The sequence below is a fragment of the Syngnathus acus genome, chromosome 11 (assembly GCF_901709675.1).
Source record: "Syngnathus acus chromosome 11, fSynAcu1.2, whole genome shotgun sequence".
In the NCBI taxonomy this organism is placed as follows: Eukaryota; Metazoa; Chordata; class Actinopteri; order Syngnathiformes; family Syngnathidae; genus Syngnathus; species Syngnathus acus.
Genome location: NC_051096.1, coordinates 3,436,056 through 3,454,274, shown reverse-complemented (window position 1 = coordinate 3,454,274; position 18,219 = coordinate 3,436,056). Strand labels below are relative to the sequence as shown.

The 18,219-nt window shown below is 41.1% G+C and overlaps 2 protein-coding genes across 3 annotated transcripts; one reads left to right on the top strand and one right to left on the bottom strand.

The window, feature by feature from the left end:
• Positions 1-103: 103 nt before the first annotated feature.
• smap2 (small ArfGAP2) lies at positions 104-6,261 on the bottom strand. 2 transcript variants are annotated; one of them, XM_037264699.1, is made up of 9 exons: positions 5,793-6,261; positions 2,608-2,741; positions 2,380-2,544; positions 2,253-2,312; positions 2,129-2,186; positions 1,939-2,054; positions 1,691-1,850; positions 1,343-1,620; positions 104-1,273 (listed from the first exon to the last, which is right to left on the bottom strand). In XM_037264699.1, exons 1-9 carry the CDS (start codon positions 5,896-5,898, stop codon positions 1,166-1,168), a joined length of 1,185 nt encoding a protein of 394 aa, XP_037120594.1. In that variant the 5' UTR covers positions 5,899-6,261; the 3' UTR covers positions 104-1,165. The 2 variants fall into 2 exon arrangements, with proteins under 2 accessions (XP_037120594.1, XP_037120593.1); XM_037264698.1 differs by having other exon boundaries at positions 1,691-1,874; positions 5,793-6,258.
• On the top strand, positions 1,171-9,465 carry trappc3 (trafficking protein particle complex 3). The gene is made up of 6 exons (XM_037264705.1): positions 1,171-1,184; positions 7,013-7,161; positions 7,349-7,446; positions 7,954-8,053; positions 8,580-8,762; positions 9,151-9,465. Exons 2-6 carry the CDS (start codon positions 7,120-7,122, stop codon positions 9,268-9,270), a joined length of 543 nt encoding a protein of 180 aa, XP_037120600.1. The 5' UTR covers positions 1,171-1,184; positions 7,013-7,119; the 3' UTR covers positions 9,271-9,465.
• The last annotated feature ends 8,754 nt before the right edge of the window (positions 9,466-18,219 follow it).

Below are 18,219 nucleotides of genomic sequence, written 5' to 3'. Positions count from 1 at the left end.
AAAATAAAATAATAACTTTAGCCGGATCACAAAATGGCAAATAGGTGATAGAATATTTCATACAGGTGACACAATTTCTAAGAATGACCCGTCCCCATAATGCTCAAGATAGAGTTTTTAATCAAAACAAAATTTATTCATTCCATTTCCGCAGCATTTTATCTTACATTCTGTGTACATGAATATGACACCAAACAGGCAAAAAAAAAAAAAAAAGTCCTAATAGAAAGTAGCTAGTAAAAGTCTTGGTTGGAAAAACATAATATACAATATTTACCAAGTATGGATACATTCCTCTTTACTTTTCTTTCTTCTTTTCTGTCACATAAAACAAAACAAGAATGAAAAAGACAATTTACAATTATGATTTCATGCACTGAGTCAGGAATACATTCCAACCAGAATCGGACATTCCCCCAAAAAAACAGTTATTAATTTGTTCTTCACAAGGTGTTTTGGTCCAATTGTAAAAACATAAGAAAAATAAACGACGATATGATTGCATTTTTCAATTCTGATCTGCCCCCGACACAAACGTACATTCAAGCCATGAAAGCAACATTGTACAAACATTCTCGGCATGCAGTTTAGTGGAAGTGTCATGATGTCATGAACTCATGAAGTCATACTTTTTATTTACAAACATTCCGTTCAAGTCCCCATAAAGCTAGTCTTGATCTTTGGTGTGCCAAAATCCAGTTCAGATTTCTTGCGTACTGCCGACCCAATATTGATTGTAAAATAAGGGACGCTTAGCTGCCTGATTTTTGTGCATGTAGGAACTCCTCAACATAAAATATAGAAGTTATAAATTAAATTAATAATAATTCATTTTAATTCATAATTATTTAATTAATAATTAATTTAATTAATAATGAATAAAAATGGCCAATTTCTTTTTTAAATGTGACTTGCAGCTTGAAAGGGAAAAAAAAATAAATGAGAATAAAAATAATTTTGACCCTGTTGCTGCATTGACAAAACATTCCAAAGGCAAGTGTGGACTTTTGTGTAGCTTGGCCGAGGCAGGAAGTAGATTTGGGCCAGCGGCTAGGGAGAGGAAGAGGTAGTTGTACTTTTCTTATTATTGTCTCCTCTTCAGAAATTGGAAATCGGAGTCCCGTCCGCACGGTTCTCGTAAGTTCACTCTCAGGGCGGATCCAATTTATTTCCAGACGTGTGCTGTCATGTGCGCTGAAGTTGGGGCTGCTGTGTTTCCCGAGGCTTGACTATTATTGGTGAAAAGATTCATGCTGGACATGTGCTGAGTCATCTGGAAGGTATTAAAACACATTTACAAACTTTATACTGAATTGTTTTACTAATAAGGACAAAGACGTACGTGTCCAATGTTCCACTGCTGCGGATGAGCCATCATGGCCGCCGCCGCGCCTTGCTGCTGCTGCATCACCATTCCGCTTTGCTGCTGTGTCATGGCGCCATTCTGCATGTTTAGATGATGTCCGTGATGAGCCAGGCTGCTTTGGGCTGCCATCAAGCTGTTGTGACGCTGCCCCATCTGCGACACGGCCATGGCTCCGCCCATCCCGCCGACCTGCGCTAACGAATGGTACGAGCCGTACGGATGTGTCGGGTATCCCATTTGGTTTATGTACAAACCTGTCGAAAAAAAATTTAAAATAAATATCATAACTCCTGTTGTAATAGCAACTTGATGAAAATCGCTAACCATGAGGGGGCGCCATACTGCTAACGTGCACAGACGGGGTGGAGCCGTAAAGAGACAGAATGGAATCCTTGGACAGTTTCCTGAAGGTCCCTTCTGCCTTTTTGGGTGTCGGATCCAGGAAGAGGCTGAGATTTTCAGGCACGGAGGCGGTCACTCTGCTCTGAGGCAAGAAGGTGGAGGCAGCCTGGAATCGACGTACGTTGTTAGAGAACCAAAAATAAAATCAGATCAGAATCAGAATTCCATACTGTGCTCTTTGTGGAAGAAGGGTTCGGATCTGAGAGGTGACTGAAGAGATCCAACGGATTACAAAGTGGACTCTCATGAAGGCCGTTAGATGTTGCCGGACTTGGAGCAGGAGCATCTAAGAGATGTCACAGCTCATTCATCAACTTTGTCAACAACATTAAGACGAAGAATACTGAAAAGGTACAATACCTAATCCCAGCAAATCCGTAACACACTGAGAGTCGATCTTTGGACTGACGTCTTTTTTCTGTCCAAACAACAAAATGATTCAGCCCTTTTTTTTTTATCCATCAAGCACGTCATTCATACTTACAATTTTCATTTTCTCAAACACAACCGGTTCCTTGGGGATGTTCTCGCAGCTTTTTTCTTTCTGTATTCACAATGGGCTTTTTTTCAGTTTTGAAATTTCCAGTCATGCTGAGATGATGCTGACTCACCCTGAGCATCTGGATATCAATGACCTTATCCATGTACTTTTTCTTGTCATACTTGTCCCTGATGAAGTTCTCGGCCGATTGGTCGCTCTCGGGTCGTTGGAAGCATTCGGGTAGGAAGGCCTCGTAGAGACGTCTGGCTTTTGCGTTTCCCATCTCCTGCACACACTGGAGTGAACAAAATATAAGCATGGTATGGAATGACTATTTGGAATGACCTTAAAGCACAACCTGGACTTGCTCTTGCGTCCACTGGTCCAAGTTGACAGACTTGACTTTGGAGATGTGGACCCCGAGATTGCGATGAATACCCGCGCATCGTATACAGATGAAGATCCCCAAATTCCACGAAGACCATCTCGGACCTGCGACATAGATTGATTTCGACTCAATGTCGGATTTCGCTTCCCGCGCGGACGAGCTGAATCCAATTATTTTTAGTCCAATTAGGAAAAAGTCATGCCTGAGACCTCAATTAAAAAATCCAATTCAGCAGGGAACTCAAGTAGCCTAGATAACACGGGTGTGTGTGTGTGTGTGTGTGTGTGTGGGTGTGTATTTCTCCAGCCATAACATTAGGTACATCTGCGGATATCTCGACAGAAAAAAAAAAATGCTTCTCACTTTTTGCTGCAGTGTGTTTCTTTCAACACTAGATGGCGGTAAAACCCTCAAACTGGCACTTCCTCAAACTTCTGATGCAAGAGGAACTTTCGTACAGTATTTGTGCAGGGGTCTGATGACACAAACGAATAATTGCATCAAATCTCGCTTCTATTTTTTTGAGGGTTGGAAATAATCTTGGGGAAATAATCATCCGCCAAACAAATGAAAGGTTAAGACATAAGTCTGTCTGGCTCAAGCATTAGCTAATCATAGAATTACTGAGCAAATCCTGCTTAACTGTGCAAAACACTTGCAAGGGATTATCAAATATGTCTTCTTGACATATATCATGCTAACTTTAGCCTCTTTATTGATATTCACAAAAATAACATGTCAGGGTTAACATATGTCCCATGCAAGGCCCACCCATGCACGCGTGGTCCTGATGTTTGTAAAGGCAGCATAGCAACCAGATAAGCCCTGAGGTGGGGGAGGCACGAAATGATTTGGACATGTGTGTGTGTGTGTGTGTGTGTGTGCAATGAATCACACTTGCACACTGCACAACGGTTTGCTGACAATCTGTAAGGAGTTATGTTGTTTACCCGAACCACGTACACCTCCGGGTACGGTGAAACAGAAATAGTCGTGAGAGTAGGAGTCAAAGTCGGAAGAGAAATGAAACCGCTTTGACAAATATGCATCTGCAACTACCTTCGATAACATGCCAGGAAAAACAAAACAATAAAAGATGAAAAAAAAAAAACACTACAATTACACAAGATGGCATCAAAGTCAAGCATTTTATCATATAAAAAATTTTTCCTTGGCTCAATATTAGTCGAAAAACATCATGGAGGAAAAAAAAAAGTTTACTTTAATAGCCATTGAATAGCAACGGCTATGCTAATCACTATGCACAGAGGTGCAATAATAACACTTGCAAAATACACTTCTGACTGACACACACACACACACGTGTACGAGAGGGCTGCAGGTGCATATGGCTCATTAGCCGACATCCCACAAGGATAAACGCTACTTTCGGCAGTTAATCCCGCAGAGCTGTAGCGCTGCTTACTATCACCGCCCAGACATGTGGCTCTGCAACAATGTCACTCATTTCATTTTTTTTCCCTTCCACTTCCAGCCCTCGAGGTGCCCCGAAGCTATCTAGTGACCCAGCAGTGCTAGTTTATGCTAACAAGCAGATGGACCCTAATTGATAATTCATTTCCATACGCTCTCACCATATGCTTTGCAATGTGAGGACCAACTGTTGTATTTTGTTGTTAAATCTCTCTGTTTCTCATTTTGGCTATGTCATCCTCTCCTTGACTTTGTGACTCAGGGGATGCACAGAAGAAAATCCCTCCTTGTACCTGACACGTGAGGGGAGGGGCCGAGTGGCATCAACAGGTGACGTCCCCACGGCAACACAAGACAGCCAATCTATTAGATTGAAATGAGAATTTCTATTTGGCAAGTTATTACAAGGACTATTTCTGAGAGGGTGGGGGAGGTAGTGCCCCTGCTGTTCCCCCCCTGTAACTCCGCCAGTGACTCACAATGAAACAAATCTCACGTCTTGTGGCTTTTTGGCACGTGCCACCGCTTTGTACACACCCGTGTCACCACTTCCTCTTCGAGCACCCCCAAGGGAGGGAGGGAGGTGAGAAATGCACAGTAATCTTTGTCAGGCTAAATAAGATTACAAGCAAACCCAGATGAACTGAGTTGAGAGGCGGATGTGAAGTGGACGAAAGCTTTTAGGATGAATTTGTGAGTATGTCTGTGATAGAAGCGCACTCACTTAAAAATGCACCAATCACGGAGAAGGAAGAAGAGTGCCAGTCTATTCATATGATTTATTATGGAATCATAACATGCTCACTTAATGATCAATGAATTGTGGTCCGTGCAGACTTTTTAGGTTGCATTACTGGAGCGTTTTTTTCAAATATTTTCAAAGAGAAACAACTTAGATGTGGTTGCAAAAGTGTACACACCCCCTTAAAAAGGTTTTACCATTTCCTGTATGATTCCGTTTAGCTACATCAGTGTGAGACAAGGTGGAAAGGACTAATGAATAAATCACAACATTAAAGTACTCAAGAGCCCGCTTACTGATTCTCATGAAATATTTGTGCGGCCATCAACTCTTTTTTTTTTTTTTTTGCTGGTAAATAAGAAACACACACCTGGAGCCTGCTTAGTCATTCCACAATTCATAATCTAGTCAGGATGCCAGCAGCGACTTTCATTGGAGGATTTATAGCCGAGATGAAAGTGCTGCTAAGTAGTGAGCGAGGCAAAAAGGGTGCTTATGTTCCCATCGAATCATGTCTCTTAAGGTTTCATTTTATATTTTGACTCTTGTCTGACTTTCCTGCTTGTGTGCAAAACAGAAACGTTTAGCCACGTGGAAAAACAGGTTGAACAAATAGAAGCCATCAGGTCCATTTAATGGACACACAACAGAGTCCAAAAGACCAAAAGAAGGTAAGACAAACTAAAATACTTGAGTCAAAATCGCATTTATACTTTTCTTTAGTTCATTTCAGAATCTTAACCTTTTTACTTTTATATTCAGCACCCCTATTTAAAGCAGTGAGTAGTTTTTCCCACCAGATAATAATAAAACATGCATGATAATATTACATCACAACCTTCTTAACCAGCTTCGAAGCTTCCCTCGTGTTTTGTTTCATTCTAAATAAAAGATGCATGCAAACGTTTCTCGGAATAAAATTAACGACTCGCCATGAGATAGCACTGTAGGTTGCGTTCAGCAAGAAAACGGGACCCACCTTTTGATTCGCAATCCGCGCAGAATTTATTCTCCTCCAACGCCAGTAAAGAGTTGAGCACCGCCTGGTACCGGTCGACGTCTTTCACAGATTTGCCCGTCATCATTGCGCAATAGTTGACCTCACCCCGGTCCACAGCAACTACACCGTCCGCGGATTCTCAAATAACCTCCCTGATTCGATTCCTGGAAGCGGTGAGTGGCACACTGACGCTGGGATGAGGAGGAAGATGAGGATGATGATGTTGGTGGTAGGGATCGTTTTAAGTCAAAGAGCATGCGGCTGCCTGCAAGGACCCATCCAAATTGATATTTACTGAAAGCAATTATTGATAAGAATTTAAAATAAAATACAAATAATAATAAAAGCAATGGAGAAAAAAAAAAAACACCACCGCTGACTTTTTCTACAGTCCCAAAATACTCCTCCCTCGCCCCCGACTTACACTCACACTAAATATGTAATTGCAGCAAGACAATTATTCCACCTCTGCTCTCCCCAGAGACAGCGAGTATACAGAGATTATGCTTTTCTGCAGAATCATACGTCAACTCCGCTGCCATATTGGATGTGGCAAGGTGTTATTTGCGGGGTTTTCTCTTGTCCCTCCCTCCTGAAGACCAACCCAAATTTATGTTTTAATTAAGCTTTTTTGTCTTGTACGATTTCGTCAATGTCTTCCTTGTAATATTTTTAAAAAAAATCACATGTACATTTTAAATTGGAGAAATTATGCCCTTAAATTGTCTCCCAAAATACACACAACAGTAACTAAACCTTTTTTAGCCAATGAAGCTTGTTCTTGTCTATTTTGTTTCGATTACAGTACAATTTCGACACGGCCAAATAACACCCATTTCAGCAATTCCTATAGCGGCACTGCCATCGTGTGGTCAATTCAAGCGTGACACCCTTTGGAAATTAAATTTTCTGGTTGCTACGCTTCCTCCTAAACGCAAGAGGGCAGTCTAAAAATGGAGAGTGTAGAAAAAGCAATGAAGATGTAAACGGAAATAAACTGAAGTTTTCTTCAAAACAAAATGAGTATTTTGCTCCTATTTTTGTAAAACAGTTCAAATGGTGCGCAAAACTTACCCGATATTGACTGTGCTTTCAAAATATATTTTATTATGCTTTTTTAGTGCTTTGTTGATGAGCGTACATCTAAAACTCAGATTTTCTTTTCAAAAATAACCGGAAATTGTTTTTTGTAACTATAGCTTGATTGGTGACAGCCGTGGCTAATACGGAAATAGTTGTAACGCGACGAAAAAAAGCATTAATAGCCTAATTTTTTAAACCGAATACATATTTACTGCTTTCCAAAATGTCTCGACAGTCCAACCGCACAACAGACAGCAAGAAGATGGTATGTGACTCTTTTTGAAGAATGATTCAAATGTTGCAACGTAGCTCGAACAATGCTAACCTAGCATGAAATGCATTCGTTCACTGCTTAACTTGTTACTTGTTTAACCCTCGCCCGTTTTCGTATTTTCGTTGTTTCAAATTAGACTGTGAGAACGAATATGTCGCATGACTTTATTTCTTTGCAGAATTCTGAGTTATTCACACTGACCTACGGAGCTTTGGTCACTCAATTATGCAAAGACTACGAAAATGATGAGGAGGTTAACAAACAACTGGACAAAATGTGAGTGCTAAAATCTGTGTCAAACGAGTGTGGTTTGTAAGTGTGTGTACAAGGTTGTTGTTTTTGTTTTGTTTTTAAATATTTTTACAAAATGCACGTTTCAAACTGCATCAGTCTTTTTGTTTTTTAACATTTCGAATGCACATTTATAAATGTTCAGGGTTTTACTATTTTTTTCTTGCACAATTTTCTGTATTAAAGTTTTTAAAGGAGTTACAGCATCAACTCTTTGAGATATGTTTGTGATTAAGGGCTATCTAAATAAATCTGACTTGACTGCACATAATGTGCACCAACTTGCATTAAATTATGGGCGTTCTCACTTTATGTTTCCTGACCTCAGATCAGTTTGTCAACATGGTTCAGTTGGCCAGTACAGCAGAGTCGGTCGGGACCTTGTAGAGAATTAAAATCTCCTGCCAAATGTTTGAACCCACCATGTGTTCCGTCTTATAACAGAAAAATATTAGTTTAACTTCCTTTCTCCCCCCCTCCTCGCTTTCATAGGGGTTACAACATCGGAGTACGTCTCATCGAGGACTTCCTGGCACGCTCCAGCGTCGGCAGGTGTCAGGATTTCCGAGAAACTGCTGATGTCATCGCTAAGGTGATTGGACTCTTCCGGGCTAATCAGTGCGTGAAGGTCTTCCGAACAGAACCGATAAATCTGATTTAGGGGAAAGGCATCTTGATGAGGATGTAAAGCTTTTTACTTTTACACCCATACACAGTACTTTGCAAAAAGAATTGAATTTTTGCCTTCTTATTGACCTTCATATACGTATAGCATACAGCTGGCCAGAACATAATCCTGTTTCCATTTCCTGTAAAACATGTTCACGGCTCACTTCCTTTCTCCTCCGTCATGTTTTATAAAGGTTAGCTTTCTCTTCGTGACCCCAGAAAAAAAAAATAGAGAACAGTGTGTGCAACTGCAATACTGCCATCTGTTTTGAATGAATTCACTGATTCGTGCCTTACTTTCTCATAACTAAGCAGACCGCAATAGAGGCATGGCATGGATAAAACAAACATTGTTCAGATCATAAAAACTCCAAAATGAGTATTTTTCTGTATGCAAGAGCAGAAAGCACATGTGTGCATGTTTTAATTTTCCTGGCTTGTTCACCCAGGTGGCGTTTAAAACCTACCTGGGGGTCACCCCCAGCGTAACCAACTGGAGCCCGGCCGGAGACGAATTCTCGCTCATTTTGGAGAGCAACCCGCTGGTGGACTTTGTGGAGCTGCCTGATAATCACAACACGCTCATCTACTCCAACCTGTTGTGTGGTGTCCTCAGAGGAGCGCTGGAGATGGTAACTTCATGTCACGGATTAGAACAAATGTGTTGGACTGGTCATGTCCAATGTCACTATTGGTCTGAAAATTAATTCACCACAAGAAATATCATTGTTGATCTATCTATGCCAGCAAAAGGTCGCTTGAAATCTCAAATGTACATATATTATGTTATTTAAAAAAAAAAAAAAAAAAAAAAAAGCTTAACATAACAAGAGTGACCTCATTTTTATTTTATGATTTATATTGAAACACCGCCATCTACAGGACTAAGGTGGAATTTGAGCCACTGAAAATAGTATTTTAGTAAGTCTTGCTACTTTTACTAATGGTTCTGTGTTGTGTTGTGTTGTGTTCATTGTGGTAAGAGTGAACTAAAATGTGATGACACTTTCCAACTTCCAGGTCCAGATGGCTGTGGATGTGAAATTTGTCCAGGACACCCTGAGGGGGGACAATGTGACAGAAATCCGTATGAAGTTTATCAAGAGGATTGAAGAGAACCTCCCCGCAGGAGACGAGTGACAGACTGACAAGAGTCGAAATTCTGCATCATCAGCAACAGTTTACAGACTGGAAGAGACAGTTGAGATTGACTCAAGACAACACTGATGTGTGACCCTGCTATGCTATGGATAAAAAAGTACGCTTACATTTTATCTTCAAGTGCAGGTTAGAGGGGGCTGGCTTTTCCCCCCACTTTGAAACACAATGAAAAAAGGATGGTTTTATTTTGCTGTCATAAATCACTTACGACATAGCCACTTATGAAAATTGTATTATATGCACCCCCCTTCCTTTTTTTTTTTTTTTTAAATGTCAATTTTCTGCCAGTTGTCTTGAATGTTAAATTAACCTACATGTTAATAAATGTCACAAATTTGATTTGTATGTTTTTTTTTTCATCTTTTTCCTAAACACAAACAGCTCCAGTGCACCATTTTCATGTTGACCGGTCCTCAAAGTCCTGCAGCCAGCCGCCCTCCAGAGGTAAACAATAACGTGTGTATGCATATGTGTGTGTCCACTGGGAACAGTCTGCCTTACGGGCAACTGGTTCTGGTTCTGGTCCTGGTCCTGGTCGTCACACCTGTGAATGGCTTGACGGGAACAAGAAGTAATGGACAAACTTCCCATTTACATACATTCACACCTTGTCAATAACTGCAAACAGATGGCTGGTCACACACACAAAAAAAAAAGTGTTCATAAACATCTCACAGTAGGAGAAAAATATTTGGCTATTTTTGTTGCGTTTGTCTTTGTAAAGCAACGCAAACAAATTGAGTTTTTTCTGTCCAAAACGTGTTCTCACAAAATCCGCCAGAGGGCGCTGTTTACATGATTTAGCTGCTTTAGCGGTGATTCTTCACCGTCAAAAAACAGAAATGGTCCACTTTGCATTTCTGCTCCTTGAAAACGATTCTGGCAGCTTCGAGTGCCATATTTGAAGGAGTTTAATAGTGGGCTGCCAGTGCACATAAATTTTAGGATACAATATCAGGTTTTGAATATGGAAAGTCAAAACAATTCATAGCGGGTGGCCGGTGCCAGTGTGTCGACTCACTGGCGCATCTCTCTCCTATCTGTGATAAAGTGAGCATCATTAGCATGATTTGTCATGTTATTTGTATATTATTTCACCCCCCTCTTTTTTTTTTTACGTTTTTAACCACCCAATGAGCCCCAGACATTTCCTATCTGACATATTTTGTTTTTTGTCAATGTCAAAAGCAGGCCCATTTAATGTTCTGAAATGGCCCACTTATATCTGCTTGTCCGTTACAAATCTGTTCATATTTTCCATAAAACTGATAAATAGTCCCAAAAAACTAGTAGCGAATGTCATAAGCCTGAGACAATGTGCTCCGGTTTGATTTGAAGCCAGCTGGATTTTTCCATGTGGTCTTTATGGGAAACAAATGGCGGAAAGCACGCTGTGACAGTCGAGCCTGCTGTAGTCTGCTGTTGACCTAAACAAAAAAAACTCCAGGACTGCTATTTACTGCTCATTTGCATATTTGATAGACATGTATTGAATGTTACTGGCCAGGTCTTCACAGAACTTGAATGTTTAGTGGATTTCAGTCACTTGGAGTTCCGCAAGGTCTTTTTTTTTTTTTTTTTTGCTAAACTGCCTTGGCCCTGCTTCCAATTTCCTCCAGCTCCTTTTGTTCTTGGTCTTCTCTCCTGGATGAAGATTTTTTTTTTGCCATGTTCCTTATGATACAAGTCTTGATCCTCTTTATATTCGTGCCCCATTTTCTCCAAATACTTTCCCCAACCTTGCTTTTCATCTTTTTTCTTTTTTTGTTACTGAAACCGCAGCCGTTCAAGCTGGAATTTCATGTAACAGCCGCAGAAGTTTCCAGATTGGAAACACTTCACTTGAGGATGAAGTGAGTAGTCGAGAGCGAGGGGGGAAAAAAAAAAAAAAATCCAATGTGTAAGTTTACACCGGGCGACCTTGAGGGCAAACTGCACCTGTCCTCATTATTGCCGGGGCCCGTTCCTCGGAACGCAAGCTAATATTTACACGGCTTTCAGAGGCCGTAACGAGAACATTAATTCCAATTGAAAAGCAGGAATGCAAAGGTTCTGCTTTGCCTCCGACTAAAATCCAACCAGGCCTTCCTCCCTCGCAGCTGCAGCAGGTTGGATGTCACCGATCATGAGTTGCAAGCTTGAAGTCAATGCGTGCCACCGCTTTGGGTGACAAACATGCTGCTAAATAATTTCATCCAGCCATTATTATACCATGTTTCTACCACTACTGGGAAAAATAAGAAATCTATATTAAGGTTTTTAATATCCATAATAGACTATGAAAATATTTTCAGCCTTTGTATTTTTTCATGCAGTCGTTCCTAACATATGTTTTCATTCAACGCCGTTTGAACGGCACAGAAGAACTAACATCTTTTTTATTTTTTTCTCAACAATCCACTTGACAGCAACCCGCAAGGTCTTATTTTATTCCAAATGTTGTTTTTGGATGATTGTTTTTACGAGTTGACAGCTAAATCCCGATTCAGTGTTGTGATGTTCCTAAAAAAAATGTACATTCCTCGCCATTAATCCACGATTTTTATGTTTGCGTTTATCCTGTTAGATCCACCCAGGATTCCTCTGATGACTTGGGTTTCATAACTTTGCATTCAACTCGACTTGATCCAATTCACATTGGTCATTTTTCCGTTCACTTCTTGCCCTGCCGTTTGCGTGTATCACTGCAGAATAGACCTCTAATCAGGCTGTCATTACCAATTTAGATTTTGGCTTATCATCTGATAGCTTTCCCGAAAAATAAAACCAAAAAAATCCAAAAATATGAACCCGGAGGGAAGATTATTTTGCCAATTTGTTTAGAACTGCTTTTCTTTCTCATTGTGGTTCTTGGATGTTTTTCCAACTTTTAGATCATGTATCCCGTGAAATTTTACCTCCAAAGTCTGCGTTTCTCATCCACCCAAGCATAAGAGTTGAAATCAATTGAAAAATTGTACACACATATTTTCCCATGTCCTTGAACATTACATTTAATTTTTACATCCCCTTAGATGAGCTTTGCACATGCCTTTGGCACACGTGACCGAACACGGCACATATGCTTCACCTGTTAGCCTCCATTCGACTCTCCATTCAGCACGGGAAGCGTTGAAAGCTCACTTCACGGTCCTCGTAAAGAACAAACCTTTTTCCAATTAGCCTCCCGTGTTGTTTCGGTCAGGCTTGCATCGAGTGCCAATGTTCGCCAGACCGACACCCGCTGCTACTCGCTCCAGAAGAGAGAATAAAAGATGAGCCTGTCAAAGGCTGTGTAGCATTTTGTCAGGACTCCCACGGCGTAGGCAGACTGTCAACGTCCGCATCAGTCAAACGGCTTAAGGACACTCATATGGTTCCTATAAGGGGGGTTGGGGGGGGCAGATTTTTTTTTATGTCTGCACCGGGGCAGACAAAAGGATGCGTCATGTCAGCACCGTCATCTGTTATTTCCATTTTACAGCATGCTGATTGTCGCTAATAGTCCTTTTTTTGTCTCTTCTCTTGTAGTCTTTCCAGCTTCCAACATGTGTGTACTGTGCTCCATTAATCACATTAGCCAGCAAGGGAGACAATATAATTATTTTTATAAGCAGTGACACCATAATTGTATACCCAAAAGGCATTTTTTCCCCCCCTATAATACTCTACACATGTGTATGTTGTGGGAGGCTCTGATTCAAGCTACTGTATATATTTTTTTTTGCACAAGCTTTGAACTTTGGCTAAATTTAGTCCAGTGCGTCTTATCTATGGATTTTTATTATGATTTTATTACTAGTGTATAATTTGTGCATATTCTCTTACATATGGTAATTAAACAATAAAACACCTGCGACTTATAGTCCAGTGCGGCTTATATATAAACAAAACAGAATTTCCCCTGAATTGTAGCTGGTGCGGCTTATAGTCCAGAAATTAGAGTAATCATTTGAATTAGACAAAAACTCAAAATATGAAGGAGTGTCTTGGAAATATCTCAATGTACAGTGATCCCTCGCTACTTCGCGTTTCGTTTATCGCGGCTTCACTACATCGCGGATTTGTTTTCCAAATTAAAAAAACATTTAAAAGTCAAATAAAACTTCTAAACATGTGTCTAACCTTTAGGACAATGTAGTATTGCTCCAAATGTTCGTTTACATTCCTTTAGAAGTCCGTTTTCGTATGTTAGCACGATCGCGAATTAGCATCTTTCCGCTAACTCGTTAGCCTACCCAGTACTTCTTGTTGATGACCGTACTTTGCGGATTTCACTTATCGCGGGTGGTTTTTGGAACCAATTATCCGCGATAAACGAGGGATTACTGTATATACACGAATGCCAGTCCCGTATGTCAGCGCGTTGAAATATCTCTACAAGCATAACATGAATTGCCATGAAATGGCAAATGTACGTTGGACATTTATGCCCCTCGCATGAATCATCCCGCCAAAAATACCGACTGCTCGTAAATGCCGCTTCTGAAGCTCCCCGGGCAATACTTTGCCATAACTCTGGAGCTAACGTACCTCCACGAGGTGAATATTTTCACAACTCTACTTTTATGACAGCTACTGGGCTACGCTTAATATATTCCCCGTCAGTATCCAGTGCGTGTGTGTGTTTTGTCAAAGTGGTCATATTGCATGAGAAGAATTTCCCGGCACAGCACTAAACAAAAATGTCACTAGGTGTAGAAACTCGAATTATGATCTCATCTCAATTTATTCACATTTAGTTACATTGTCCGTGCCTTGACTTGTTTAGTTTAAATAATTGGCAATGGTTAGAAATATACATATGTAATATTTTAAACGTAACAATGTGTGACTCTGCCGTCTTAATTGGATTCAACTCGTTTGTGTGCCAAGAGTGCCACAAACGAAGGCCAACAGCTGTTTCCAAACGAATTTTGAGCTTGAACATATTAAAGTCATAAATCAAATTTTGGACCAATTAGCTGATCTTGAATGATTTTTCAAGGCTTACCTGATGCTATCTTATTCATTTGGGGATTGCTAACATTTTTTTTTCCATGTTAGGCCTCATTTTTGCTCGAGTGACCTTTCGAAATGTCGAACAGAGAACCTCTCTTAAAGCTAGATTTGATTAAAGCGGGTTGGGTGGGACATGTGGTAATGGTTGTTTTAATGAAAGGCAAAAATTAGGCCGCAGTCGAGTGGTCTTGGTCAGAGGCACTTAGCAATCCCGACGGCGACACCTCCGCGAGGGCGGACCCGCAAGCGGGCGCTCAAAGGGCGGACTGTTTACCGACACAACCCACTCATTGACACCCACCTCCGGCGCTGCACGGTCTGGTTCAAGTTTACAATATCTAGTAGGGGGGGGGGCTTAAAAAACATGTCACAACTCGGCTTTTCCAAAAAAAAAATGTCCCTGATTTGCGACAACACACCTGCCTGTCGTCGTTGACTAAGGTGGGAGCAAAGCGCTAACAGAGTATTTATATTATGATGACATCATCAGGTAAGGTGATGGAGTGCTGTGTCATGCTTTATTTGCTTTTCCAGCGCTAAGCACATTACAAGTCATAGCAGCTCCGGGAAAACATGTCAGGATAAGCCACTTTGATGCACGACTGAAAAACATGAAATAATACAGTAACTGGAGAGAGAGAAAACATAATTGTAGCGAGCTGTTGTCAATCACGGCTTAGCTTGGCCACGCGCCGCTAACGTTACACGTCGGGGAATCCTGTACGTTCCAGACCCAAACGCCGAGGTGACGTTGTTCCAAAACGATGTCTCCATAGCAATGACAACAAACGGGCCTATTATAAACCATAAGTCACGATCTTAAAATATCCCAGCTACCGAGACCACCCCACTTGACAAAATATTAAATGAGTGTAATTAATTTTATATGTTTCGAACAAGCCTGACACTCGCGGTAATTAGAAACACATTTAATGCAATCAAGCAGTAAGCGTAAAATAAATTTGTGGGTCATATGATGGATGCTTGAATAGTCCCATTGTGACCCTGAGAACATTTTCAGCTCTTATATCATCACAATAAGAGCGTCGAGCGTTAAAGACGGAGCGTGACCGCCGCTATTTATAGCGATGTTGGAAAAAAAGTGGAGACTAAGAGAATGATTGTAGTTGACGATGGTTAAGGAAAGAGTGACAACGGTTTTGGTGAACAGCAACTCTTTCATGAACACGTCTTTATAGATTTTAAAAAATGCACACTAAAATTAGAGCCACTCCTGGAAACTAACATCTCATATTTCCATATTCACTCATACTTGTAAACTGTATGACACTTTAAATAAAAACGAGACATATTAAATAAACGGCCGTTGTAAACGGTAGAAGGGCTGTGGCACGTTCCGAATGACTTAAAAGCTCATTATAGTTCCATAAATGGAGCATGTCAGAGCTAATTTTGGAAATGATGTCACCTTGGACATTGGCAGACTGACTCAGTGTACTCGTCTACAAAGACATTGACTCCATTGAAATGAATTGAAATGCCGTTAATCCGTTCCCGTCACCCAAACACCCCTTATTTTATTTTGTTGTTTTAAATTATCGATTGTAAATTAAATCTTTTCAGACCAAGTGAAATTGAATGATGACACGTGACCTCCAAAACATTTGAATTCATTTCCAAGTACTTTTGAGAAGTCCCTGTGGCATGACTGACAATTGGATGTCCACCATTTTGCTCTCGGTTTTCATTCCAGGTCACTGAAAGATGGAGTTGGGAGGATGATCATTTCCTGGCACAGCTCGTGGATGAGGTCACTGTAGGAAAAGGAAGCGGAATGTACTTGCTTGACCTGTCAACTGGATATAGGAAATGTGAATCGTCATCTCTGAGCAAGCCAGCACAGGTCAGTCTGGGTCGTTTTCTTTTTCAGATGCAACTAGGACTTGGACAGTTCAGGTTTGAAGAACATTTTATTTTTGTATCTCTCAATCTGATTAACCAAACCCTTGCTCTGGTACCAAGTTGAGAATTCTGACCCCTTTTGACCTCTTTTGGGTCTGGCTACACTTAATACATATCCATATCACATAATTGTACCCCTTGACCCTAAAATTCAAACTTCCAATCCTCCTTGAGGTCTAAGAGTGTAACTTTTGGACTAGCAGAACATACCGCTGTCGACGAACACGAACCCACCACAAAAATTTCGCAAGGTCAGCAACTCATAAGGACCTTAATTATAAGCTCCAAACAAACTCAACGGCTAAACATTAGCTTGCGGTGACAAATTCCAATCCGGTTCTGGTTCTGTTGACACGCTTATCATTGGCAGAAAAACAACTCGAGTATTTATGAAGTCAACGGCCGAGATCATTTGACGAGTGTAAGCAAACAAAAGTCGTCCTACAAACAAACGCCGGTCCCGTAAACCCAAGCGGGCTTGAGGTGAAACCGGAGAAGAACATTACACTGCGGTAGGCCTTGAGATAGCGACGAGCCGGCACTTCGGAAATGAAAACGGATCTTCCGAGACGCGGGATTTGGAATCGTCTAATAGAGGTGCCTCTATTTGTATGAAAGGGAAAAACCGCAGGCAGAAAGTCATCTGTAAGTCATTCTTCAGCCGTTTCTCGGTAATCATCTTTTCAACACGCCGTTGCCATCATCGTCTCGCGCTCATGTTTTCAATTGCATCCCTTTTGGCTAATATTAAGAATTACCTTCAAGCGCTTGTTGACACACAGCGCTCTTCAACACGGGTATGCTAACGCCTAGCGAGCGAGCGAGCCCACCCTTTTTGGTAAAGCTTTATTCCTCCCCAACTATTATTATGCTATTTCAATCGGCGAGCGAGGGGCGGAGGAGGAAAGAGAGAGGAATGAAAAACACAAGGTCATTGAGAGAGATTTCTTTCGTTCACACAATGTGTTAGCGTAAGATATTCATTTCCTCTGCGATTCCTCCGCCTCCCTTCCAGCACTTTGTTTTTCTTCTCCATCACTGTCAGCGTTTGCTGGCCGAGGTGGTCCAGGTCGCATCGAGTCCACTGGATCCCGTTTCGATCTTGGAGCCGTCCCTCCCAATCGGCTTCCTCAACGGCGAGCCGCGCAGCTGCGCTAACTCGACCTTTGCGTCGCACTTCTCCGACGCCAAAGGCCATTAAGAGGCGCGTGTTTGACGTCCCGCCTTTATTTTGCGATTCAACTAGAAAGACAATTTTATTTCGCTAATTTGTGAGATTTAAACCTTTGATTGACTGCGTAGCAACAAAGCCAGTCACATGATTCATCGACGTCATCTTAATAGTTTGATAACAAGCAAATAAAATGGCTGTAAATTTTCCTCCAGTTCTGTTTCTCCTCACCTTTAAAGTTGATCCGCTTAGCCAGAACTAGTTCTTCAAACTGCACGGGTTTGTCTGTGAGTTATGAGACAGTCTCATCATAAATCTGCAAAGCAAAAGCTAACAACAACGCGGTTGTATTTCTAAAGGCTAATTATTACAGCACATGGAAAGCGAATTTCTTCCATGTGGCAAGCAGAACGATTCAAAGTGCCACATGGTTCTTTTGTCGGTCCCCGCGCACAGAGAGTCCATTTTCAATCCTTAATGGGCTGATTTCATCAGTGCAGACAATCAGGAAAAGGAAGAGGATGTTTTGGAAATCCACACCAATCCAAATGAGATCTACTTTCCCAAAGCGGATGGAACTTAATATGCCGATCCGAGGCCACACAAGTCAGTCAGGTGTTCGATTTATCGTTGTCCGGCGGGCTGGATTTCGATCAACCTGCTCTATTTTTTTATTATTATTATTTTTTAAAGTGGGTCAATAGATGACAGAGTTGTGGCGGGACAACTCGGCACATAACATCCTGAGCATCTGACACTTCCTGGCAAGCTAGTCACATGACCTGGCTCATTGTGACAACACTGCATCTGTTACCTCTTTTTTTAAAGTTTCTCAAAAACCATTCAAGTTGTAT